The 26,541-nt window shown below is 49.3% G+C and overlaps 1 protein-coding gene across 1 annotated transcript in view; it reads right to left on the minus strand.

The window, feature by feature from the left end:
- POU2F3 (POU class 2 homeobox 3) overlaps window positions 1-26,541 on the minus strand; it is a gene marked incomplete at its 5' end in the record, with an annotated part of 75,076 nt that overhangs the window by 13,059 nt on the left and 35,476 nt on the right. The window contains 3 exons of the mRNA XM_081154453.1: window positions 690-772; window positions 2,810-2,912; window positions 4,119-4,223. Of these exons, the coding sequence (XP_081010579.1) occupies window positions 690-772; window positions 2,810-2,912; window positions 4,119-4,223 (291 nt within the window). The remainder of the gene's footprint in view (window positions 1-689; window positions 773-2,809; window positions 2,913-4,118; window positions 4,224-26,541) is intronic.

The following is a 26,541-nucleotide window of genomic DNA, read 5'->3' on the forward strand; positions in this document are numbered from 1 at the left end:
TCTTCTGAAACTGTGCAGGTTATTAATTATGCAGATAATGTTGGAGAGCCAGCTACAATACAGCTCCTGCTACTCTTGCCAGGCCATACACCCTGACAGGAGGCCACGTCTAGGCAGAGGAAGAGGTGCACTTTTTCTAGTTGGCAGACGGGTGCTATGTACAACTTGGCATGTTTCTAAATGGCCCCTCTTGCAGACCCCAGCCCTCCTGACCCACACACGCCCACTGCAGTAGGCAGTCTAGGATAGGTCTTAAGTGAGGCTCAGAGGTAAGAGCCACTGGCTTTGTGGTCTTGGGACATCAGAGCTATGGGACTCTGGTCTCCCCCTTCGGGCTTGTGAGCACCCAGGCTGGGCTGGCCATCACCTTGGCATCCCTAGGAAGTTAGCTAGCCTTTGGTTTTGAGATCACTGATGGCTTGGTTCTGGCTGGGGATAGAGTAGAGTGCCTGCATTTGGAGCAGGCTAGCCCAGGAGCTGAGATCTCCGACTCCACCAGTGATAGTGGGTCAGTCATTTCCCCTGGCTGTGACTTTCACTTGTCCATGAACCAATAGGACTAATTCCCCATTAGCCCCTCCTTCCAGAGGGGTAAGTGCACCATTAAGGGGTTGAAGGAAAACCAATGAACTCAACTCTGTGGAGAGCCGAGGCATTCCTGGAGGAAAGGGGAAAATGTGGTTGTTTACCTGGGACGCCAGGCCAGGTCCAGTCTGTGGGAGGAGGAGAGAGCCTTGCTGCTGTGGAAAGGGGAGGAGATTTGACTGCAGACCTGGGTGAGAGGGAGGGACAAATGAACAAATAAAATTCACGCATTTGGAAAACATGCTCTATAACTCTGGAAGCAGGATAAGTCTCCTCATCCCTGCTAACTGATCAAGCCTTCAGCCCCCCTCAAGCCCTGTGTAGAGGCCCCCACAGGTACTGCCAGGCCCTGCCACACACAGGTAGAGGCAAATCAGACACAGGGCTAAACAGATGTAAACAGCAGTCCCCAAACCAGACTTTCTGCTCGCCTGCGGCCTGAGTGGTACAAGGCTGAGGAGGGTGAAAACCACCTCCTCTGAGGCCTGGTAACCAGGCTGGAGAAATCCAAGAGGGAAGGAGATGCAGGTGTGACTGTGAAGAAATCACGGTGAGGCTGAGAATTTCCCTTGTGCCTGCAGAAGTAGCTGGGAGAGTGACACAGTCCCAGCCGACCTACAAGGATGTCAGAACAAGTGAACGGGGCCATACAGCTCCAGAGGGCAGTGGGCCATTGGCTGGAAGCTATCTGGTGGCATGGACTGCACCGCTCGTTGCACTCTCCTTCCCTCTCCCGGAAAAGTGTCCATGAAGGAATCTGCCCAGCGGGGCTGTGACAGTGGTCTTTCTCCAGGAGAGATCACAGCCAGGACTTCCACTCTCGCTGTGAGGAGGGGCCATCAAACACACAGCAGACTGTGGGTGGGTCACCCCATCCCTCAGCCCGGGGCAAAGCCTTAGGGTCTCTGCTGTCCCTAAGCTGTTTTAGGTCACTGTTTAGGTCACTGATGTATAGCATCAGCTGATATTGACCTTTATGCTCCTCAGTCTAAAAAAGTCAGGACTTGGACTTTTTATTATTAAAATAAACGGGCAGGAACCCTGGACTAGGAGTCCAGAGGCCTGAATACCAATCGTAACCAAACATTTTGTTGTGTTTTGAAATGTACAAAGTCTTTTCACGTGCGTTATCTCAAGTAGCCTCAGTAACCTCGTGAGGCAGAACTTTACTATTGTTTCATTTTTATGGAGGAAGGAATAAAATCTCAAAGAGGTTAAGGTAAGTTTCCCAAGGACACACAGGTAGTAATTTTTACCAATGAGTTTTTCTGATTCTAGATTTTGAACTGGGCTTTTGTCTGTTTGCTCTGTATTACATGCTGGCCTCATTGGTCATATGCCTGGGCCAACTTCACAACACTGTCTTCCAAAAAGAAACTGAATTGCGTGTTATCTTTCCTTTCCTATTCCAGGAGTATGATATGTATTATTTTGCCAAAACAAATACTTAAAGGCTCAAATGTCCTCGTTCACGGTTACAGTAGTGCTCTAAGGTGCCTGTGCAGCAAGGGTGGGGCTGTGGTTTAGGCAGGTGCTAAGGGCAGAAGGAACAGTTCCATTCTGTTTGCATCCTGGAGCTCACACTTCCTCCGTCACGTTTGGATGTAGCTGGTGTGGCCGGGAGAGGGAGAAGTGGCACAGCAGTAGGCCAAGAGCATGGATCTTAGACAGACAGTTCTGGAACTTTCTAGTAGCTCACCAGAGACATAATATGATTACCTACTGCACAAGGTTATTTTGAAAAATAAATCAGGAAAATCACTCAGCAGAACTCCTGGCACATGATGCTCAAGAAATCGCTGTAGCTACTGTTATAAATACTCTAATCCCTCTGCTCTTGGTCAAGTTACCTGGAAGTTAACTTCCGAGCCAAAGAAAACCTGAAGACCTGTGGGTGGCACTGCTGCTCTACCCAAGGAGAATCACAGTCAAGCTTCCCGAAGGATTTCGGAGGAACTGGGGCTTGTCTGTCCTGCATTCCCAAGGAGCTACTCCTTCCTTGTACTGGCCCAGCTCCGTGCCTCCCTGCACCCCAGTCCCCACTGGCCCTGGAGCTGCGGGAGATGGGAAGCCGAGAAGGAGACTCAGCTTGGAGGGGCAGTGGCAGGGTCCCCTCCTCAGGCCTTGATGTGGAAAAGCTGTGCGCCAGAGCTGGGCTCCTCTTCACCCAGTGGCAGCAGCAGCACTTCACTGTGCTTGTCTCCGTGAAACCCAGGGTTCTTACCTGGCTGCCCAGGCTGCGTCTGAGAGAGCAGGAATTGGGACACAGACTGTAAGTGGCCGGGAACCAGAACAAGCTGCTGGAGGGGGTGGAGGGAAGTCATATCCTGCATGTGGGGAGATACATACATCACAGAATTTACAACCTGGGGGTGCCAGTTCCATCTGCCTGCTGCCCATCTGTTCCAGGAGTCTCCAGACTTGGAGAGTATGTGGGCAGTGACCTTGCCTTATGCCTCTGTGTGTCACCAGGAGCTACGTAATAGCTACTCCATTAATGCTGGTGGCATTACAGCTGCCGGAGCACCTCGCGACCTACCGACCTATTACGCCTTGCCTTGTGATTTAACCTTTGTGTGCGTCAGTCCCGTCTCCCAGCTAGACTCTAAATGCCCCTGGGGCACAGACTCAGGATTGTCCATCTCTCAGACATTTACCCTAAAAGTGACATGCAATCCCAATTGTCCAGTTTTTTAAAATCTCATGGCATTTTATTATGCTAAAAGCCACGTCTTGGCCAGTTTCTAGGCCTGAACCTTTCCCGAAGGAAGGCAGCAAGTTATTAGTTCTTAATAAAACCAATTTGATTTCACAGAAAACCCATTTTCCCTGGGTTCCTCCCATCAGGCCAGAAAATGGAAACACTAATCCTAGTACTTGGGGGGTCTGGGAATCTTCTGTGCTTAGACCTCCAGGGCTCTGTGCCCTTATAGTGCGAAGCTCAGGTCTGTGCTCAAATAAAGGACTTGCTCGGTAAGTTCTTGCTGAATAAAGAAGTGAAGAAATGGGTGTACATCCTAGTTCTAAATGTGATCAGAGAAAGGAGGTCTCTTTCCTCCCCAGGTGATCCAGGCCCAGAAAGGAGCTCACCACATGAACGCCTCTCCGACACTGGCCGCAGTTTCAGGGTGCCTCTCTTCCCTGGGCCAGTGCTCTGTCCTACTTTGCCTTTGCCGTGAAAACGTGCGGGGGGGAGGGAACCAGGGACAGAAACACCTAGAACCTAGGTAGCTGTTGTCACAGGGCTTCCCTGAACAGTCACTGTACGTTTGCTGTTTTGACAAGATTGCCTCCTTTTTCTCCCAGGAGGGTCAAGACCTCACTTTTCCCACAATGAGCTACGTTTCACTTTTAAAGGGACTGTTTTGTAACCTCACCCCCACCCCAGGCGTCCGATCTCTTTCTCACATCCCCGAAGGGGGTTCTTCAGACCAATACAGGTTCACCAGAGTGCCAACTCTAGAGGTCAAGCATACTGCAGAGGTTTGAAATAAACTCACTGGCCACTGAAAATGACACAGGATGGCATTTACCCCAGACATTTGGCTTCCAGGCATCATGGCGGGCCCTTGACTCAGGTGGCATGGCCTGTGCGAGAGGCTCTGCTGCAGGGAGTCACCGAGATCCTCAGTTTTAATCTGTAAGTAGAGGCATGAGAGCATCAGTTCTGGCCTCCCCAGGCCAACAGAAATGGAAGCTCAGAGATCAAGGCAGGAGATGAGGGATAAGCTCAGAGTCAAGAGCTAGCTGAGAGCCTACTGCACCTTGCTTTTCCCGCGGGGGGAGCCGGAGGGCGCGCCCTGCGGAGCACCCGTCGGCACGGTGGGCGCTGCACTGGGCTTCATCCTTGCCAAGCAGCACCCGGGGCTGTGCCGATACATAGCACACGCTCCTTCTTGTTGAGATGAGAAAAAATAAGGTACTGCACGGCTTGAAATTTTTATTTTGAATCTGAGGCGATGTTCTTTTTGAGGGGATATGTGAGAATTTCTTTTTATGAAATGATGGGGATCCGTCCCACATCACAGTACATTAGTAACCTTTCTCAATCTCCCCCATTCTGATTTTAATTTTCCTCATGCACAAAACCCCAAAGTCTAGGAACCACTGACTGAACAACCAATTTCCCCTCCACCTGTTTTCGCATCTCCCTGTCCTCTGGGTGCTAAGCTGCCTCTGCAGCTGGCCCTCTTTGGTGACCATTCTTGCCTGTCTCCCTACAGGCGGGGACATGTCTCCCTTACAGTCACTGCGGCAGTTGCAGCCTAAGGGGCCTGTGGTGGTTTCCAAACTGTCTACAGCCTCTACCGCTCTTCAGTGACGGCACCCACCACCCACTCATGGGTTTCCAGGTGTCCAAGAGCAGGGCAGGACGCACCACTCGTGCCCACTCTCCTCCCACCCTGAGAACAGCTACCCTCTTGCAGCTTCGCAGGAAGTGCATGTGGTGGGGCAGCCAAGTGCCCGTGAGCTCCTGTGACGTGGCAAGAACAGGGTCTGGGTCACACCTTACCGAAGGCGCTGGGGAGACCCTCTGATGGAGACTCCTGGCCACAGAGGTCCTGGCTTCAACTATCTCTTGGTCTACACTGGGAGTCTCACCGACATCCGGGAATCTCTCTGTCTTTACTGCATTAGTTTAACCCAAGTTAAAGGTACAGGCTAACAGCTATACTTGTGCTTAACCCTGTAGAAAAATGGTGCTTTGGATGACCAGGGCAAAACCTCCCTCTGGTTGGAGAGTTAGGGGGATGCTAGGGAAGGACATGAGAGGCTGGGCAGGAGTGTGGACCTGCAGATAATGAGGGTCCAATGCCAGGTGATTAGATAGAAGACATAAGCAGAGCCGTCTCCACAGTCTCCAGGGGACACAGTGAGGGCGGAGCGAGGCCTTCCTAGTCCTAACTCTGACCCTTACCATGTAACCTTGGGCAACCATCCAGCCTCTAAGGAATTCAGTTTCCTCATCTGTTATATGATTCTACATGATTTTTTCCCCTTTGAGTCCTAAAATAGAATTACAAATTCCAGTTCCATAGTGCATTTGGCATCCTGGGCTAGTCCAGGATGCTGCAGTGTCTCAGGTAAAGTAGATCTAAGCAGCAACAAGAAGCCCTGGCTGCCCAGAAATTGGAAAGAGTATGCTTCCTGCAGGGACAGCTTTACAAAGCATTCCCCTCTTCTCCTCTCACCTAAGAGGGACCCTTCTGGAGCCTCCGAAACACAGAGGAGGAGGAAGGGAGATGGAAAGTGGCATGGTGGGCACAGAGAGTGAGGCTTTCTGAAAACTCAGAAAAGCATGGCCACTTGGGAGTGACCCCAGGACAGCCCCATCCCCTGCCCAGCACCCCTCAGCCCTTTCTACCCACACTGGGCACTGCGGTCTAAGGAGCCCTGGTATCCTAAATCTCTCCCCGCACTGGAGCTCTCACAGTCTAAATTCTAGGGAAACGTTTTACAAAGCTAGAAAAAATGATAAACTACTTATTTCAAAACACCACTACAACCACCTCAAGGTTTGCTCTGGAGATTTTACATAAGCAAAGCTTATTTGGCCAGCTGCCCCCCCCCCATCTCCCTCTATCCCTCTATCCCGCATCCAGAGCCACCACGTGGAGGCCAGGGATGGGGAGAGAGCCTGGAAGACGGAGCTGAAACCGTGGTGGGACCCGCAGGCGGTCTGGCCACGCTCCAGCGCCAGGCGAGTGGCAGGGCTCTTACAGGCTCATTCTGCTGCGGAGATAGGGAGGCGCAGCTGTGACAGAGCTTGAAAGCATGTGCTCTGCCTCCAGCCTGAGCGCTATCTGTTAGAACCAGTGCCAGGTCTTCCTACAGCACTTAATTTCAGAAACCAGAGCCACCATAAAAGAGTCCCCCTTTCGTCTGCTTCCTGGATCAACTGTCCTTCACACTGCTTTAGGGGCACTGACCACCTCCCAATCCTGAAAACAAAGTGCCGAAAGCAGAAAGTTTCTTTGGGTGTCAGTCTGTGACGTTCCGACGACCTGTGTGCTATTCTTCTGTTTTTCTTGGCCAACCTTTCACCTTTTCATTTTTCATAATTCATTACCCCGTTGGGTGTGAGGCGCTGATAGTAACCCCCAGAGAAGGCGATCTTAAACAAACCAAAGTGAAAGGCAATAAAAGAGCCTCTTTTTCTACACCAAGGTCTAGACTCCCTGCTTTGCTTGTGGGTCTCAGGGAGCAGAGCTGGAGTCAAAGGCAGGCAGGCGCCTCGGCTCCGGCCACCTCGGCATACTCTGCCGAGGCGTCGGGGGCTCAGAAACTAAGGAATTCACAAGTAAAGCCCCTCCCATCAAAAACCCCTTTCACAGCCATCGAATGGAAAAGACTGGAGTCTCTCCAGGCAACTGGGCGTTGGCTGTGGATCTGGAAGATGAGATCGAGACTTCGCTGGATCCCACTGGCTTCTAATGTGAGAACCGGAGGCAAGTTGGATGAAAACCCAGCCTCCCCCGTACTTGTGAAAACCCAACCAAACCCACAGCCCTCCTAGAACCGCGAAGATCATCTCCAGGGTCCCTTTGGCAGTTCTCACGCAAGTGGAATATTTCTGCAGACTATGCTTGGGCTGAACTGATCCCTGGGGACACGGCCCCACGGTGGGCTCTGCCCGGTGGCAGCCCCTGCCCTTCCTGCTCATACAGACACGGTCCGTCGGCTTAGCCTCTTCCCCACCCACCACACTGTGTGAAAGTGTTACACAGAGTTTGGGCAGTGACCAGGGAGGTAAAAAGGTATCCTGGGTGATTATCTTTCTTAATCCGAGTGAACTCCCTGACATCACCTGCTCGAGGAAGCAGCAGCCTCGTTCTGGAAGGAGAGAGCCCCTTCTGAGGAGCTGGGAGCCCTTCACACTTTCCCTACTTGGCTTCGTCTCCCAGACAGGAGATGTGAGGACAAGTGTTTACCCTCCCAGCCCAGGAAGGCCCAGAGAGCTTCACAGATGGGTCTAAAGTTACCTCACAAATCACTGGCATAACTCTGACAAGGGTATGGTCCTCTGACCCTCCCCTGGTGCCCTTTCTGCGAAACAATACTACCAATGTCCCAGGGGTAGAGGAGAGAGTAGACCACAGGTGATGGAGAAGATTGTGTTCTGGCTCAGACACACACTCCGAATCCGTACTAACCATCTGTTTGGGGTCATGCAACAGGGTACAGGGGAACTGGGGTGCTCTTCTTACCCCCCATGACATTTTCACACGGCCCTCTCCAGGGGAAACACAGACCAGCACTAACGAATGTATCACTGGTGATGAAAACCATCAAAGCTACTGTCCCGGTTGCATAACTCATTTGTGGAAAATGTTTCATAAACATTTCACAAGAAGGAGAATTTCAAAGCATGAACATCTCTCAACCTGCCTTCAATTACAGGCAAGACTTTTTGCCCTCCCCTTCTACATTTCTGCCTCGCAGTGAGGAAGAGTTTCTGTTCTGTAACTGATTTATAAAGGGGTGGCAAATGTGTCGCTCATGAAAATATCCTAAAAAATATATTCCAAGTGGTGGAGCAGGGAGGCAGGTAATTCATCTCAGTTGGGTAAGGCTGAAAGTCTCCCAAGAGATGTTAACTGTATTTCCATTTGGGGGACTCTCCTCTCTCCGTGGCTCTTGGCTGTCCCCGTGACAAGGTTCTGCCTCGCTAGATACTTCTAGAAGTGCCTGGGGAGACGGCCTCCCTCAGTCCCTGACCTCTGGTCAGACCGGCGACAGACCAGCCTAGACACACCTTTGCTCAGGCACACCGGGATCTCCTCCCTGACAGCACAAACTTCTAGACAAAGGAGTGATGCAAGACAGGAGAATGGGCCCTTTAATAAACTAATGGCTCCTTGGGAGGCTGGGGCAACTTACAGTTGCTACCTCCAGAAAGGAAACTTTCCAAAAAAGTCATCCTTGTTTTTCCTGCTTGCATCTGCTCTGGAAATGCAGCAGCTGATCAGTCATGCTACTTAATGCTTTGGCTTTGGTTCTTAGGACATAGCATTGGTATGCTAACGCATGTGTGAAAATACCCATCATTTTAAGCCCATAAGGGTTTTCTTCTCCCTCTGGCATATAAGTCCATGAGTTCAAGTTTAAAGACTCTGGGAAAGGGGTTGCGCTCTCGCTGAGAACACATCCTCACAAGTGCCATGGTTAAGGCTTGAACAACCTTAACCGCTGCGTGGCCTCACAGCACTCCTGAGATGCCCGTAGCGTTTCCCTGCGGCTGGGAGCTGGAATGATGGGAGTTCCCTTTGTTGGTCCTGACACCCTTCTGAGTCTCCTGGTGATCTACCTGGCACACAAGAGCACAGAGCTACTGCTGTCTGGGGAGGAGAACTGCATAGAGCTGTCGATTTGCCCACACACAGGGCTGTTCTAAGTGAAATGGCAGGAAGCAGGGGATACAGTGGGGGAAAGAAATGCTGAGCATGGTCTTTGAATGAAACTCTGGAAACTATTTCTGAGCCAGAGGCTATTCTTGGGAAGTGTCTGGTGTGTAAATGCACTTTGTCCTCTCACTGGGCTCTTCTGCATGCACCTGGCTGCCTACCATGGAAGGGCTTTGATGCCCTTTTCAGAGCGGGGGTAATTTAAAAAGACACCCAACAATCAAGCACAAAGCTCAAAATCAGCCAGGGGACCTGATTTTGGAGTCCATTCCTGCTTCTAACTACTTAAATGCTCTAATATTAAATTTCTTTACTCATTTCTGCAGGCCTAGGCTATTCCTCCACAATAGAAAGGAAACAGACTAGACAGAATCTACTTGACTAATTTATAATGTATTAAAGAGAGAGTGGGAGCAGCCTTGTAAGCATATGAGTATTTTTGTTATATTACTAGACCCATTTTACAGATGAAAAGACTGAGGCTTAGACATGTTAGGAAAGTTGCTTAAAGTCACACTGCTGATAAATAATAAAACTGAGATTTCAACCCAAGTCTATCTGTACATAGTTCTACATAAATCCAACTCTCACTCACTATGTGTGACGGAATCATAGCATCATAGAGACTCTTCAAGGTGCCTTAGTGTAGATAGTGCCAGGTGCCTTAGTATAGATAGTGCCTTCCCCATTAGAAATGGAAGGAAATGCAGATATCACCTGGTCCAAAAGGTTAACTTTACAGCTCTGACTCCTAAAGACCAGGGAGGGGAAACAAGTTGCTCAGGACAACACAGCTATTGTAGCAGCCAAGTCAGGCCTGGGGGCCAAGCCAGGGACGGTTGGGATGGGTCTCCTTGCTCCCCACCCAGTGTGCAGCCCATTCCCTTGGGCTCTCGCCTTCTATTTCTATCACTCTGAAATTGTTGCCTACTTGGGCTCCTGTAGTAACTCAGCAGTCACCCTAATCCCATTGCTCTAATGAGATTTAATCTCAGTTAAAAGAAAAATCCCCATTTGGGGTTCTCAATTACTATACTGGGTAAGGTTTAGATACAGACAAAATATGCACCTAGTTGATAGGATAACATAATGTCCTTGGCCTGGGAGCCAGCACTGTGTATTTCCTTGACTTTCACCTGTACCCATTAACTCCAGGGCTTTGATATTTGCTCTTTCCCTCCCTCACTATGAGGAAGGCAGGTGAGGAGGGAAGAGAAGGCACAGTCATGCCATGAAGTCCCTGTCTCAGTGTATATTTTATTAATGAGAATTTCCAAAGGAAACTAATGAAAGGAAGGGCAGATACCCTGTTCATCACACACATACTACACATACACGACACCCGCTTGTGGTTGTGAAGCATTACACAGATTGTTCCATGAGCATCAGCTCAAGAGAGAAAGTAATATATTTTTAGCATGTTAGAGATTTAAAAGCACTTTCAAATGTATTGTTATTTATTCTTCATGATAATTCAATGAGAGAAATAATCTTATCAAACTGTTTTTACAGATGTGGCAACCAAGACAAAGAGACCTTAACTAGCACGCCCACTGTCACATAGCCAGGGAGCAGGGCCTGGCTTCGTGCATGGGCCTTTGGCCTCCAGACCCTCCCCTCCTCTACCTGTATTGCTCTGTGAGGCAGTCACACTGAGCCCCCCCCAGTTTCCCACCAGAAATGTGCTTATTGACACGTTTCTCCTCTGTGCCCCATGTTTTCACATGTAGTGCACACTTGGTGACAAGTGTAGCCTGGGACTTACACACGTATGTGGGACCTACGTTGTTATTGAAAGTCAAGTTTGCAACAAGTCTGAGTGGGATTCTCCTTGGTATTTCCTGGGCGGTGGCTTGTGACCTGGAAGTCTGTCCCTGAAAGTCTCAGCATTGGCTATAAATAAAAGTAAATGGTTTTCTCTGTAATTTCATCTTTAAGAATAGTGTTCTAGTAAGACTGAGGTCCTTGACTCTTGTATTCTTGTGGTGTCCCAAAGTGAGGCCCCTCTCGTGGCCCTCTGCCCCCAGGGGTCTCTGACAGCTGTGGGGTGCCTGTCTCCCACATGGCATGATTGAAACACAGAGTTCCTCCCCCAGAGAGGTCTCATTCACAGTTCAGTTTAGTTCAACAAACATTAGTATAAACCTGTTGTATACCCAGGGAAACTAGAAGCACAAAGATAAATAAGAACCTCCCAGATTAATTAGAGGAGGGCAAGTAAAAAGTAATCGCCTACAGTGCAACACTTATGACAATCAGAAGTGTGTCCAGCAGTGGCATAGAAATGCTGTGATTCACCTGGTCAGGGGTGAGGACACCTAGAGAAGGGAGACGGGATGAGCAAGGCTCCGAGAGGCCCGGGAGAAGGCAGAAAGGGGCACGCCAGGAAGCGGGGCCGCTTGTTCGAGTCGCAGGGGGTAAGAAAGTGGCTTCATGCTCCGGGGACAAGCGGCTGAGCGCTGCTGCCTGGGGGGTGCCTGGGCCGCAGCCCGGCGGCCACAGGCCAGCGCCGTGCAGGGGAGGTTCCGCCAGACCCTGGGCGCAGCGCGGAACTGGCGTAAAGGGGAGCAACGCGGTGAGGTTTTTTGTTTAGTTCAATTATGCTAACGGCTGTGTGCAATATGGATTTGAAGACAGTACAACTGTAAACAGGGCAACTAGTTAAAAAGTTGTTGATTTTAATAGTCTAGATAAGAACCGATGAGAATGTGCCTAAGGCCCAAATAACAGGAATGGAGCTGAGGAGACAGATGAAGAGTTTTTAGGATAGAAAATGTATTTCCTCCCCTAAAGGTGTACCCTTTATAACAAAGGACTGCTCATTTCAGGAATCCTCTGTTGAATGCCTGCAAGACTAAAAGAACACAGGAAAAAATCTGAAAGACCACAGCCAACTGAACTGCTAATAAGAGATGGAGTGGGTGGCATTTAGGGTTCTAAATCACCTTCTAAATCACATATTTCTGCAATGTTCAATTGTAAGAAGCTAATTATTAAATTTAAAATGAGAAAAATTAAGATTAAAATTAGTAAGCACTGAACATTTTATTTATACATATAGAACTTTTTAGTGTCCAAAGTGGTGGTTTTTTTCTTTCGCCTGGTGAAAGGGAAGCCTGGAGATATTTGGGAAAACAGTATCTAAGTAAACAAACACAGTTATATGCAGAGATGCACAGATGCGTATGTATGCATGTGTATTTTTAAAGCAGTAACTGGGAACCCAGCTCATTCTCTCACTGCACCTGAGTTACTGTCTCTCAGCGGCTAACATCTGGGAGGTGGCCTGTAGACCTCACTTATATATTTTCATGATGTTCTACACTTTACTGAACACTTTCAAACACATCATTTTGGTTCATTTTCAGAATATTCCCATGAGATTGACAAGGCAGACAATGTTATTACTGTTTTAACAAGACTCACAAAAGGTGGGAGACTGGTCTGAGCACATGGCTGGCCAGCAGGGGAGCTCTGATTTGAACCCAAGTCACCTTATTTAAAATTCAACTCGCCTCTCAAATTCCTAGGATTTTCTGAGGAAGCCTTCCCAAATAAGTGGATTTTCACTCACTAAAATCTCTCCCTGACAGCTCCAAACCCTTTGTTTTAGTTTTGGATATATATTTATTGGCTTCATTTTGAATAGAGGTCTTGCTAAGAGGTATTATATATAGCTCTACTTTCCCTTAAAGAGTACCTGAAAGATAATTTAGTCAATGACTCAAGTCGTAACTGTGAACTCCTTTTAAAAGCACTCATGCTGCGGGGATACTGCAGGGTTGGCCTCTGCTGGTTGTGGCCCTAAATTGCTTTTTTTGCAGCTCTTTTTCTTCCAGGTTTTTTTACTTCTTTCTGACAACCAGGTTTTTTATCTGCTACTGCTGGTATGTTTGCTTCTAGCAGCCCCCTACTCCACCTCAAATTTGCAGCTTTTATTTAGCAAGTAGGCTGGAAAAATCAGATGTCAGTTTGTTACAATAGTTTCTAAAATAAAAATTTAAGGCTCTGAGAAGGGCTTGGCTTGAGGTCTCATTTTGGTTCCTCCTGATCCTCAGCTGGGTTCAGGATAAGTGAGGCGTGGAAGCGGCCCTGTGTCTCTGGTCTAATTTCTGAGCGCATATCTATCCTGTTGCCCCGGTTAGCCTGGGACAGGGCTCCAGGCACAATGGTTGGTTACACAATGGACAGTGTAAGCTAAATTCTCTATGGCTGGGGAGCAGTTAACAAATTTTTTACCAAAAGCCTTGAGCCAAGGGATTCTCTAAAAGTATATGTTTCCTTATGTAGAAAAGTGAACCAACTTCTGATTCTTATCCAGATCTCAGCGGTTAGGGCTGAATGTCTATGAAACCTACTCCTTGGAGGGCTTTCCTTTTTTTTTTTTTGTCAAGGAAACAATATGAAGATACTGATTCTGCACATTTGTTACCTGGAAGACCTATTTGCTTATTACGTTTGCCCAGCACAGCATTAACACCTGTCATTTAAAAGGTGACGCTAACTGTACAGAAAGTAATGCATAAGTACTTTCAACAATCCCAGGACACAGGGCATTGGGCCTCAGAGCAGTCCAGGGATTTTCCAAGGCCATACAGCTAGGAAGTTGCAGAGCTTGAGTTTAAACCCATTGGATCCAGAATTAACTCTCTTTTCATCATATCACACTGATTTAACAAGTCATGAGAAACTAGAGTCATTTCCTTTTATACAGAGTTCCTAGAAATGAAGATTGGGTGATGCTGTAATTATTGGGTCATGTACGTATGTATTGTCCCTGGAGGTGAGGATGGGGCCATGTAAGCTGAGACGTGTTGATTGGCAGTGGGTCCCTGTCACCCAGGAAAGGCATAGCCAGTGGCTGGGTGAAGCTGTAGCACGCCCACCTACAAAATCTCTCTCTGAGGAGCAGAGCTAGCGAACACCTCGCACAAAGACATCAGGATTTTTTAAGCTTCAAAATATAAAAGGAATGGAAGAAAGTAATAAGATAGGACATAAGAGCAAATGTAAAACTCCTCTACTTAGAATGTGAAAATTAACTGTTCAAGTGAAGTTTATATTTAATTTAAAAGACTTAAGAGGTGTTAACTGACTCTAAGACGTGTAAGTTGACAGTGTGATATAATTATCACTAAAAACATCTGTAGCTGGACTGTTCTAACAGAAGTGGAATAAGAAGGGGTTGCATGTAGGCAGGCCTCCATTCTCCCGCCTGTTCCTGGCAGGACTGGAACCCGGGCACAGTGAAGACACAGTGCCTGCTTGATGAAAACCCAGCGGACATGTAAGCGAGTGAGTGAACAAATGGTCCCCTGTGCTCTGCCTGGCTAGATGTCATCTGAATATTGAATGCTGTACACTTGCAGATACTAAAGAGGGGACTGGCAGACTGAAACATATACATATAAAAAGACATTAAGATACAAACAAGTTTAAGGAGTTCATCATGGTATTGTTAAAAAAATAGTTGAGGCAACCTAATGTCCATTGATAGGGCAATGGAAAAGTAAAATTACATTAAAACAGTAGAATATTATGTGGTCATTAACAAAAATAATGTAACTCTATATGTACTGCATGAAACAATCTATACATTTTATTTGTAAATTTAAAAAGAAAGTTGCACATAGTGCAATTTATACATATATGTACATATATGCATTTTTAAAACTTCACAAACATTTATACATTTTCATTTGTACCCATATTCATGTAAGTGCAGCGAGGTCTTCACACACACACACACGCACGCACACACGCGCACGCACACACATGCACACACACACATGCGCACACACACTGGTAACAGAAGTTACCTCTGGGGACAGGGTTGAGACGCAATAGGGATCAAATGCATCCTTTTTTATCTGTATTATTTTTTCTTACAAGAAGAAGATATTCATGTGTGATGTGCATACTTGCTTTAAGTAAGGCCATCAGAAACTGGCACGTGGAGTCCTTTAGGGAAGTTTGGATATTTATATAGAAAGGGGAAGGTTTGGGTGACAGCTCTTCTCAAATACTGACGGGCTGTCAAGCGCAGGGGATGGACTTAGCACCTGCAGCTGCCACAGGCAGTGACCACCACAGGGAGGTCAGTCAGGGGTCTGCTGGGACAAAGAATGGCCTAATATTGCAACCCACGCAGCCCTGGAATAGGCTGCATTCTGCGCAGGGAGCCTGACCTTCCGGGGGAGCTTTGGCAGAGACTGGGACAGGGGCCACCGACAGAGGTGTCAGCGGAAGAACACGTGCAGCGGGAGATAGGTGAGGCCAGAATCACTGGTTCCTAGGTTTTTGAGGTTCCTGACAAGTAAATCTTTTTTTTTTTTTTTTTGAAAGTTCAGATAGGGTTGTTTTATTTTGCCAAATAAGAATATTAAAGTAACTAATATCGCCCGGCGGGGCGTGGCTCAGCGGTTGAGTGTCGACCTAGGATCCAGGCGATCGGGGTTCGATTCCTGGTAGGGGCACATGCCTGGGTTGCGGGCTCGATCCCCAGATCAATAACTCTCTCATCGTTGATGTTTCTGTCTCTCTCTCCCTCTCCTTTCCTTTCTCTGAAATCAATAAAGATACATTTAAAAAATAAAATAAAATAAAGTAACTAATATCTACTCAGATTATCATTTACTTTTAACACCAAAAATTGCAAAATCTCAGATTGTAAAGACTGAACATAAAAATTTGCTACATTTTCTTTTATTTATTTTTTAATATGTTTTTATCAATGTTTTTAGAGAGAGAGGAAGGGAGGAGAGAAAGAGGGAAACGTTGATCAGCTGCCTCCTGACCGCCCCTGCTGGAGGTCAAGCCTGCAACCGGCATGTGCCCTGACCGGCAACCGAGCTGGTGGCCTCTGGGTGCATGGGATTGACGCCCAGCCACTGAGCAACACTGGCCAGGGCAGTACAGTTTCTTTTAAAATGTCACTGCAGTCAGTGAAAACTCAGTCATAAGACATATTTTGAAGAGCTAAGTGTATTAACACACAGGAGAGAAGGGAGAAAGAAGGGAGCCTTGTGTCAGACATTAAGGGTCTGTGGAGCTCTTCTGGGTACAGAGGACAGATCGTCTGAAAGACCTGTTAGCCCTACGAGTCTGTGTGTCTCTGACTCACCCCAGGGTTAGAGGCTCAACCCAAATTTGTCTCCATAGTTTATGAAAAACAAAGTCACAGTGATAATCAGGTGTTATTGGATACCCTGAACCTCATTGTTTCCATTTAAATGGCCAAATGTGGCAGCCCCAGGAATGCCACATTTCTCCCTAAGGGGTCTGTTCCTGGCTTTAATGAGTAGCTTGCTGCTGAACTCCAAACTCAAAGAGTTTAGAAAACTGGGTTGGTCATGGCACTATCTGAGACCCTGGATCCACAGAGAGTCGGCCTAGCACCTAGCAACCGCCGAGCACACAGCTGAGATGCCCCCGTCAACAGCTCTCACGTCCCAGCCAGAAGTGGCGGGGTTGGGAAGTATTTACCTGAGCCCACTGCACACTCTAGTTGCATAAACCCAACAAGCTCACCGTCTTGGGAAAAGGGGGTGAGCGTGGATCGCTGGCGGGAGAGATCAGCAGGGAGCAGAGCGTCATGAAGAGCAGAGACGGGCACCCAGCATGGGGGCAGGTGAGCAGGAGCGCAGGCTCATTCCCGCCGCCCATCAATCGTTTGTTTAGGAAACACTAACTGAATGTCTACTCTGTGCCAGGCACTGCTGCGCTATAATAATAAAGTATAGATTCTTTCCTCAAATATTTCACAGTCTGGTGGGGAAGGTGGACACACACAGCGGAAGCCTGTCAAGGTGAAGATGGAGCGGATGGTCCCAGAGGACTATCTGGAGAACAAGGCATCGGAGCTTCACGGGAAAGATGGGGAGTAAGGTGGGGTGGAGGCTGCTGCCAGGGCTCATTGAAAACAGAATCAAGATGCCTGTCCCTGCCTCTGCTCCTCCTGCCTTCAGACACTTCCCTCATCTCAGAGAGGATTCTTACTGCTTCTTACAAGCACCCAGGTGGCACTTGGAAGTCCTTAGGACACAGGACAGAGGGCAACTAGAGTGGAGGCCTTTTGTGAAGTTGGACTCCCCAGATCCTGTTCCCTGCAGGGCCTCCCTGAGCAGCGTGGGGCAGCCCACCGGAAGGGTGCTAGGCCCTTGCCAAGTTCCCAGGTCCTGCCACCTTGCTTTACGCCAGAGAAGCGTCCGCCTCTCCCAGGCCCCCGGGGCGGCCAGGCTCTGGCGGGTGCCCCCTCGCCAGGAAGCTGCCCTCTGTGCTGCGGGCTGACTGTGAGGGGAAGCGCCATGTCCTCAGAAGGGAAGCTGGTTCCGGCTCACGGGCGAGGAAGAGAACTGACCCCTTGCCTCTGGGCACTGCACTGCTTCCCCGCCAGGCAGAGGCGTTACCCGATCTGGCCTGGTGGCTCGACTGTCCCTTTCATCTCACCCAGAGCAAGGGGCCCAAAAGTACCCCACCGCAGGCCCTGCAGGAATCAACGCCTGCCTACCCCTAGTGACTGGATGTTGCAATCTTCCCAGGCTCCAGTTTACCAGTTACACAAGTGGCTATAAAACCCACTTCCAAGCCCCCAGATGAGCCCATCCAGAGTGATGGGGCATAATTTTAAAATGTCCTTGCTAGGATCACACACTTTCTTTGAGAAGATGTCATAGGGGTAAAAGCAGATTAATATATAACTCACTGTAAGCAAACCCTACAGATGATGTTTGGCTCTAACTGATCATAAAAGGGCATTCTTTGTCCTCTGAAAAGATTCCTTTAAAGAGCAGGCTCTTGTGGTAAAGAAAAATAAAACTTAGCTTACAAAACTTTCACTTATGTGCAGTATTTCAAAAACCACTGTTTTACGTAAAGTGAGCCATGCCTGTGTGTACCCAGCACAGACCAGGCTGGCCTATTTTCTAGTCATTGCTTTAGCACTGGGCTGAGGCAGGTGAGAGGGCAGATAAGAAAGGAAGCGGAGCAGGTGGGATAGCCTGAGCAGAACGCTACCTGGAAAAGGCCCCCAGACCTCTCAGGGCAGGGCTGAGGGGAAACGGCCAGCGGGAGCCCCGTGGACGTGACATGGGGCAGCTGAGCCCCTCTTGTTGCACCAGTAACAACAACTCGTGTTGACTGAGCATCTACTGGGTCCCAAGTACTTTACATTCAAGATTTCGCTAATTCCCTTCCTAAGAACACGGTGAGGCTGATGCCATTCTCTTCCTCACGTCAGAGGCAGAAACAGGCCCACAGAGGGTGAGTGACAAGGTGACACAGCTTCTGCTAGTGGAGCCAGATTCAAGTCCAGACCCATGTGACGCCAGAGCTGGACTTCCGACCACTAACTGTCCTCTGCAACCCTAAAACCAGGGACACCCTCAGCAGTCATACCAAGGACGTTTGTGGAGGAAACAGAAGATGCCAGCCCAGAGGAGGGGCTGCCGCCAAAGAAAAGCAAAACAGGATGTGAACCAAGGATCCTTGAGGTTTGGGAGCCAAGGGGATTTTAGTGGCCACACAGGGGAGAGAGGGGCATCTTGATAGTTGATCAGAACACAAGCAGCAGAGGCCCAGGGGGCCAGGGGGCCCTGAGGGCAGCTGCGATTAGTAGGATACACTGGATTTGGAGACGACAGACCAGCACTGAGCACAGCACCTACTACCAGGTAGGCACTGAATAAAGATGACGGGGTAAGTCCCACCTCTGACACTTCACCATTTGGAGCCTCTGTCCCTTTCTTTGTCAAAGGAGAATAGTAACACCTTCTTCACACAGTTACTGTGAGAGGAAAACCCACTGGCTTGACGAAGCCCTTTGTAAGTTGTCAAGCAGAGAGGGAACAGAACGGGTACATAGAAACAGCTCCTGAGCCCTAAGCGTGGCCTCCAAAGCCACCCTTGGGCTTGACTTTTTTGAGGTGGAAAAGATTTTCAGCAGCAGCTGTGATTCTGGGAAAAGAATCTCCTGGTTCCTAGAGCTGCCCTGACAGCCCTGATGGGGGGGGGGGGGTGGCAAAGAGAAAGCCAGGTCCCACCCCCTGCCCTGCAGGCGTACACACAGGAAAACACTCCTCTTCTCTTTGCACCTTCTCACGCACAGGCCCGGGGAGGCGCTTCTCACGGGGCCAGGGGAACCCTCTGGGTGGGAACCCTCCTCCGCCCCACCCTTTGCCTGGCTACCTTCCCCGAGTCTGCAGATACTATCTCTGCCATCCCAGCTGGCAAGTCCCAGCCTTGAAAGGTCTGCAGGAGCCAGTATGGGTGAGAGGGCTCTGAAAGTGTGGAAAAGTACTGTGCAAATGTCAAGTGTGGCCCTCGGAATAACTCCAGGGCACGTCTCATGTGCAGGAGCGAGCGCTCCCTCTAAAGCAGCTCAGTACAGTGCAGTCAGACAGGCCTGTTGCATATCTGGGCCCCACCTTGGGTAAGTTACTTAACCTCTTAACTATAGAGCTATAGTTTCCCCAGCTCTATAATGGGAATAAGTAATGCTTACCTCGCCAGGCTGGCATAGGATTAATGTCAAATAAGACATAACTATGTAAAGTGTCTGGCACATCCTATCACCTTTGGTTTGAATCCTGGCTCTAAGCAAGTCCCTTGACCTTTCCCAGACTCAGTCTTCTCTTCTGTAAAATGGGGACTATGGAAACTCCTGCTTGAATAATGGCCCCAAAGACGTCCATTCTGCACTCCCTTGCACCTGTGAGTATGTTCCCTTAGTTGGCAAAAGAGACTTCGCAGATGTGGTTAAGGTTCAGAACACTGAGCTGGGAGATGACCCTGCCTTACCCAGGTCGGCCTGGCCTAACCGATCACATGAGTCATTAGAAGTGGAGTTTCTTCCCTGGCTGTAGGCAGAAAGAGGTGACAACGGAAGGGTCCCAGAGCCCTTCGGCAGGAGATGGAGCTCTCCAGCAGTGCCTCCAGGAAGAATGCTGCCCAGCTAACACGAATTTTACCCCATTGAGACCACAGTCCAGAACTATAAGATAATAAATCTATATTTGTTAAACCACCAAAAATATAAACAAAAAGCAAAACAAACTACTGCTCTGGGTTATTGCGAAGTTTAAATGATATACAGCTTGTGGAGGACTCAGCTCACCCAGCGCCTGTTAAACTAAGGGTATTAACTGTTCTGTGATTGTCTGGAGCCAATTACAGATTCCCTTTCGAGACCCCTGCTCCAGACTCCTGCGTGGAGGGGAAGGGCCGGTTCTGCTTTTAGTCTCACTGGAGTCTGCATCCACCGAAAGCAACTTCTGAAACTTCCAAAGAAAATCTGCTTTTGGATTTCTGCAGAATCAGGGGGAGGATTCAGACACTTTCCTCTCCTGCTGGTTTCCTCCCTGCTCTCGCCCCACACCTGAGCACAGAGAAACATTCCATCTCCACTCTGTCTCGCACTCTCAGGCTTGTGCAGACCCTGGAGCCTGAATGAACTGACTCTCAGGCCCAGGGGGGCTTTGTGCTGCTGTTTGGGAGTGTCTGCTAGACCAGGGTTTACGAGAGACAGGTCTCTGGAGAGTACACGGCTGTTCCTATTCCTATTTCCTCCTCACTGTCCTGTTCTCAACAAGGCTCAGTCCATCCAGTACTGGGACTGCTGCCCGGGCCACAAACACGAAACAGTTGGCATCTGAGCTTCAGGCCAAACTGCCAAGAGTGGCTGGCAAGGAAGGAGACATTCCCACCTCTCCAAAAGCAAAGATACTCATCAACTGCTTCCCACCCAAGGCTGTGGGGGTGGGAGGGGGCTTTGAATTGACAGATCATGGATCTCAGAAAAATTACCTTTCTAGTAGCATTGGCAGCCGTCTAAACTGGTGCCAGCCCAGCTCAGCAGCCACCTGGGAGAGAAGAGGAAGAAAACTGACGGGTTCTCGTTCACCAGGACGCAGTGGAGCTGATGCTTCCTGGGCGATTGCAGTCTACCAGAGACTACGCTAAATTATGTATCTCAACTATAATTAATCCTTACCACATGCCTAGGAAGCAGACACAGGCAGAATCTAATAAGTACAATTATTGTTATAGCATCTAACTGCGGTGGGGAAGTCACTTCTGAGCAGGGGCGTTGAACCTCACCGAGTCTCCTGCCGGGACTCTGCTGGGCACCTGCCTCCTGGCCGCTGCTTCCTCCCCCCGAGGCCACGCTGGTCCGCACCCCCATGCTCGGCCCTTAGGAACTCTTCAGACCTACATCCCTCTTTGCATAGTAATTAAGTTCTCTGAGGGCAGAGGCTATGTATGTTATTCCTGGGGCGCTCCTTCCCACTGCTGGGGGGCCTCCATTTCCCACTGCCTTGCATTTCTTTTCTTTTGAAGAGGGAGGAAGAGGGAGGGAGAGACAGAAACATCGATGAGAGAGAGGCACTGTTTGGCTGCCTCCTGCATGCCCCCCACTAAGAATTGAGCCCGTAACCAGCAATCAAACTAGGGATCTCTTGGTTCACGGGTTGACACTCAAACACTGAGCTGCACGGGCTGGGCTTTATTTTTTTTAAATCCTCAACCATGGATATTTTTTCCATTGCTTTTTCAGAGAGTGGGAGGGAGAAAGGGGGAGGGGGAGAGAGGGAGAGAGAGAGAGAGAGAAACATTGATGTGAGAGGAACACATCCATAGGTGCCTCTGTGCGAGCCCCGACCAGGGCCGGGGACCCAGCCTGCAACCAAGGCAGGTGTCCCTGGCCAGAATCGAACCCAAGACCCTTCAGTCCAAAAGCCAACACTCTAACTACTGAGCCAAACTGACTAGGGCTGAGTTGAATTTCCGTGTGGAGCATCTAGCTCCCTGCCTCCTGGTAGAGTGACCTGTCTCCCTTGAGGTCTAAGCCAGCTGTCCTTCCTAGGGGTGACAGCAAGCCAGGGTGGCAATTCTGAAACCTGGGGGGCAGTTTTTCTAACTGTCTTAATAACTTGTGCTTACTGGGCAGAGGGCAGGCATTGTGGTCACCCTGCAATGCAGCAGGCACCACACACACGAAACATTGGCTCACATCCCACGCACCTTCCGTAGGGCTTCTGAGTGTGTCGCTAGACATCTGTGCCAGTAAACAGCCTGCCTACAGTCATGGGAGCCTAGAGCCCAGTGTCATTTTTCATGCGAGCACAAAGTATCTTTTGTACACTTTTAACATGCACTGACTTTTCCAGGAATGCCATTTTCTGTGTAAATTGAGGAAATATTACATTTTATTTTGTTGGAAGTATAGCAAAAGTAGTTTAATGCTCTGGAAAATTATGGCTTTTGAATTGCCAATACAGCATCCCAATCAGCCTGTGTCAGCATCTGTCTCATTGCTACAGGCGTGAGCATCCTGCCACCCCTTGTTAACCCTTTGAGGGAAGTGTGTCTAAGGAGTTACTTGCTGAAATACATGTTATTTTATTTTAAATTACTTTCCCTTCTCTTTTTTGCAAATTAAAGTATCTCACTGATTTTTATTTGTTTTCTCTAAATTTCATTCTAGGATATTAAAGAGGCTTTACAAAATCCTTGTTACAAGGAACACTGGGTCTGATAAGGCTGAGAGCCACAGGTTTAGAAGGAACTGGGTGTGTGGCTTGGCCCTTCTGGGACCTGCCTGTTGGCTAGAAGGGTGCTATAAGGTCTGCTCTCCACCAGCTCCTTCTGTGCCTGGTGGGTGCATTTAATTCTGGAGTGAGGTCTTGGGAAGCCCATTATGGACTTACATCAAAGCCATGTCCCCACTGCAGCTCTGTCAGGCTCCTGTATCTACTTTTCAGCACTGTATGGTACCTTGGAGGGAAAAAAGGAGGGATAGTGCGCGTCCACACTCTGAAACCCACCCTACTGCTTAGGGTTGAGCGAAATGGGGTTTGCCAGCTCCTCACCCTCTTCTCTCTCAGCCTGCCTGTCCCGCCAGTCATCCTGCCTCCACCTGGAAGTATGGGCCGGGAGCTGGGTCCCGCAGCAAAGGGAAACAAGCCTCAGAGGCCCCAAAGTCTCACATCCCTAATTCTTACCCTTCAAGATCCTTCACAGGGATGTCTCAGAGCCTCCTTCGGGCTTATTAAGCCACTATCCCTGCTCTATTCGCCTGCTCGGCTTTCTTTGCCTCACTGAACGAGCCCCGTGGGCGTTGTCGTAGTACAGGGGCCCTTCCTGTCCTCCACAGCCAGGGACGTGCTTGACTCCCCTGTGACTCTGCACTAACCAGCTAACTACAGATTTGTGGAATGTGGAACTAAAGGCAAATGCAATTAGTTAATTTCTTCCCTTGCCCTCTCCCACTCTGCTGCTCTGGCTGGCTCTGAGGCCTCTGGCGAGAGGAGCAGGAGGAGGGAGCTGACTCTGCCAACACTGCAGACCCTCATTTGCAGCTTGAGAGTCTGACCAGCTTCCCTGTGTCTCCATGGAGAAGGCTCTTCATTATTTTGAATTCTCAGACACCTTTCCTTAGGCTGAATTTTGTTGATTTTAGAGGTGTACCCCATTGAGCTGATTAAACACTTCAAATCAACACATACCAGGAGCAGCCAGAGAACCACAATAGTTCACATTTTTTTAAAAAAATGAAAGAAAAATCCAATCTTATTTACAGCTAAATGCTATATGGGACACACTGGGGCAACTGCACTGGACTAGCCAGCATGGGGCCCAGAGAGAGGCACAGGAGGTGAGAGATGGGTATAGGGGTGCAGGTGGGCTGAGAATGCCGCCAAGCCTGGGACTAAGAGAAAGCCACAGGGCACCCATTCTCCACCTTGAGGCAGGAAGCTTGGGAATAAGGCCACCTGACAACTTGCTTCAGACCCTCCTCTGGCCTCAGAGAGCTTTGGGGCAGTCTCCTAGCAGATGGCACTGGACAGCATCGATGGAAGCATTGCTTCGGTCATGACCCTGGATGACAAGGGGTTCAGAAGTCACCAGGACAGAGCAGCGTGAGGCTTCTCAGGTGTGCACCTGTCATTGCGGACTCTCCATGCCCCTTTAAGCCAATTCCACCTCCCAATGGCCTTCTGAAGTTAGCAGTTAGCCCAAAAAACAGGAAATGAAAGTGGAGAAATTTTGTGACTAGGAGAGCTTCCCTTGGGCTCCTGAACTCACCGACAGGCACTCAGCTCTGCCTGCCCTTCGAAGGAGCCCTTCTCTCCTTCTAAGCTCAACCCTCCACCCTCCATTCATTTCTCTCTTCTCTGCACCTCCTCTCTCTCTTCCCAGACCCACACCACTGAAGTCTCCCTTATCTCCAAAAGGCTTCTCTTCACACTCTGTCCATTTCAGGCCAACACCTCCATCCCATTGTCACCCACTCCTTGGAGGGAAATTCCAGTTCTTGTTCCCCATCACTTCCTTAACCCCTATTTACCCTCAACTGCAGCAATCTCGCACCTGCTCTCAGCACAGACACTACCAGCGCCCTGATAAGGTGATCACTGTTCCCTTCGGTGCCGAACCATAGCCCATTTTCAGGCTCCAGGCCCTGCAGTATCACTGTGGTTGGCTACCCCCACCTCATGAAAGTCTGCTTTGTGAGTGTGGTTCTACTCCCATCCCTCTGACAGTTCCATGAGCCTCCTCTGCAGGCACCCACTCGCAGCCTGTTCCTCATGTGTCCCTTCTCCCCAGGTCTTCCCTGGCCCTCCCATTCTGCACACCTTCCTAGGGGACCTCGCTTCCTCCCATCTTTCAGTTAACACGGTTCAACGGTGACTCCCAGCCCTGCATCCTGACCTATCTCCAGGCTCAAGCTCTTAATTTCTCACCAGGTATTAGGCACCTACAGCCCATTACCTGCCCTTCTTACACCTTCAGTCATCTGGACAACTTGGCTCCACCTCTTGATCTCTGGATGCAGCACCACTAAAGCTCAGCAGCTCAGCTAGGAATTTAAGAATCCTGCTGGACCTTTCTTTCCTTTGCTGACCCTGTCCAACCAAAATCCTACTGATCTTATACCAGAAATAGCTCTCAAATCCGAGTCCCTCCATGCCTACTGGCAAAGCAGAAATAACAGCAAGTGCCTACACAGTACACAGGGTGGGAAAAATAGGTTCACAGTTGTTCATATGGAAAAGAATACATTAATAAGTAATAATAGAATAAGCTGTTTCGTGTACTCACGACTGTAAACCTACTTTTGTCTCTCCCTGTACAAGTTCTAGACACCTGTCTGAGAGGTACACACACACTCACACTCGCTCACTCACTTGGCCCTCACAAAGTCCTGTGAGAGAGACATCATCACGCTCCCATTTTACAGATGAGGAGAACAGGGCACAGAAGTTGAAGGGCTTGCCCAAGGTCACACAGGCAGGTATGGCAAACACAGAATTCAAACCCGGGCAGCCTGGCCCTATGCTCACGTGCTTAACCTCTTTGCTATGACCTCTCTCCTCAGCACGGCCTGCTTGCTGCAGCGGCGCTCTATCAGGCCTCTCTTGCATCCGTCTCTCATTCACCCTTCCCTCCTTCCTCACTCACACCCCCTTCTAAGGCGCTTCCACTGAATGAAACCAGCCATGCTTGAAAATGCTCCCTCCTGATCACAAGATAAAATTCTTTGCTGGTTCTTCATAATCTGGTCCGACCCGCAGCTCCAGCCTCATCTTCCCCATGCAGATCTTCTCACGGTTCCCTGAAGCCAAGCCCTTTGCAACAGTGAGCCTCCTGTGCCAGAAACATTCTCGCTGTCCCTCTCTACCAGTCACCCCCTACTTCCCTGTTGTCACCCACTTCAGATGCCATCTCTTCAGTGATATCCTCAGGCAGCATCGCAGAGCTCAGCACTCTTACGTCTCCCACAGAATTCACTGCCTCCTGCTGCAGTGCATCTTCTTACAAATGGCTCCCTCGACCTAGAGCTTGGGAGAAACTTGACATTCGAAGAATGAGTGGTTGGCCCCAGATCCAGCCTGCTAGGTCCTCCTGTCTTTGTCCCTAACTTTCAAATGTTTCTTTTCACTAGATCACACAAGAGCGTAAGTGCTGAAAAGATTCCATATTACATACTTCCCTTCACCCTCCATCTTGGGGTAAAGAAGCAGACACTCTCTTCCTCATTTCTCTTAAAAAAAGAAAAGAAAGGAGAGTGGGAGTCAAACTAACCAGTGGAATGTAGCACAAGAAAAATGATGGGACCGTAACACACAGACTGCTGGGGCCTAGAGGTCATTGCACACAAACTTCTTCATTTTATTCTTGAGGAAACTGAGGCACAGAAAGACAAAGGCAGCAACTAGCAAGGGGCAGAAAGAGCACTGGCACCCAGGACTCCTGACTTCCATCCGGGATCTGGTCGTACTCTGCTGCATCTCAGCTTTGCTTATCCCTCCTGCAGACGGAAGGGTAGCCCTGCCTGTGGATGCCCCCCTCATCCCCACGCGGGCTCGGGGAGTTAGCAGCCTCGGCACAGAGCGGCCTGACGCGCCAGCCTCCCCTGCTCACACAGCGTCCGCACTGCGGTCTGCCCAGCACCGGGCTCAGCTCCGTGCACCAGGCAGCTTGGGGCCCTCCAGCCGGAGCTTCACCAAGGCAGTGGCTCATCCTTTGCTTCCAGTGTCTGTGTTACACA

The sequence above is a fragment of the Miniopterus schreibersii genome (assembly GCF_964146895.1).
Source record: "Miniopterus schreibersii genome assembly, chromosome: 12".
In the NCBI taxonomy this organism is placed as follows: Eukaryota; Metazoa; Chordata; class Mammalia; order Chiroptera; family Miniopteridae; genus Miniopterus; species Miniopterus schreibersii.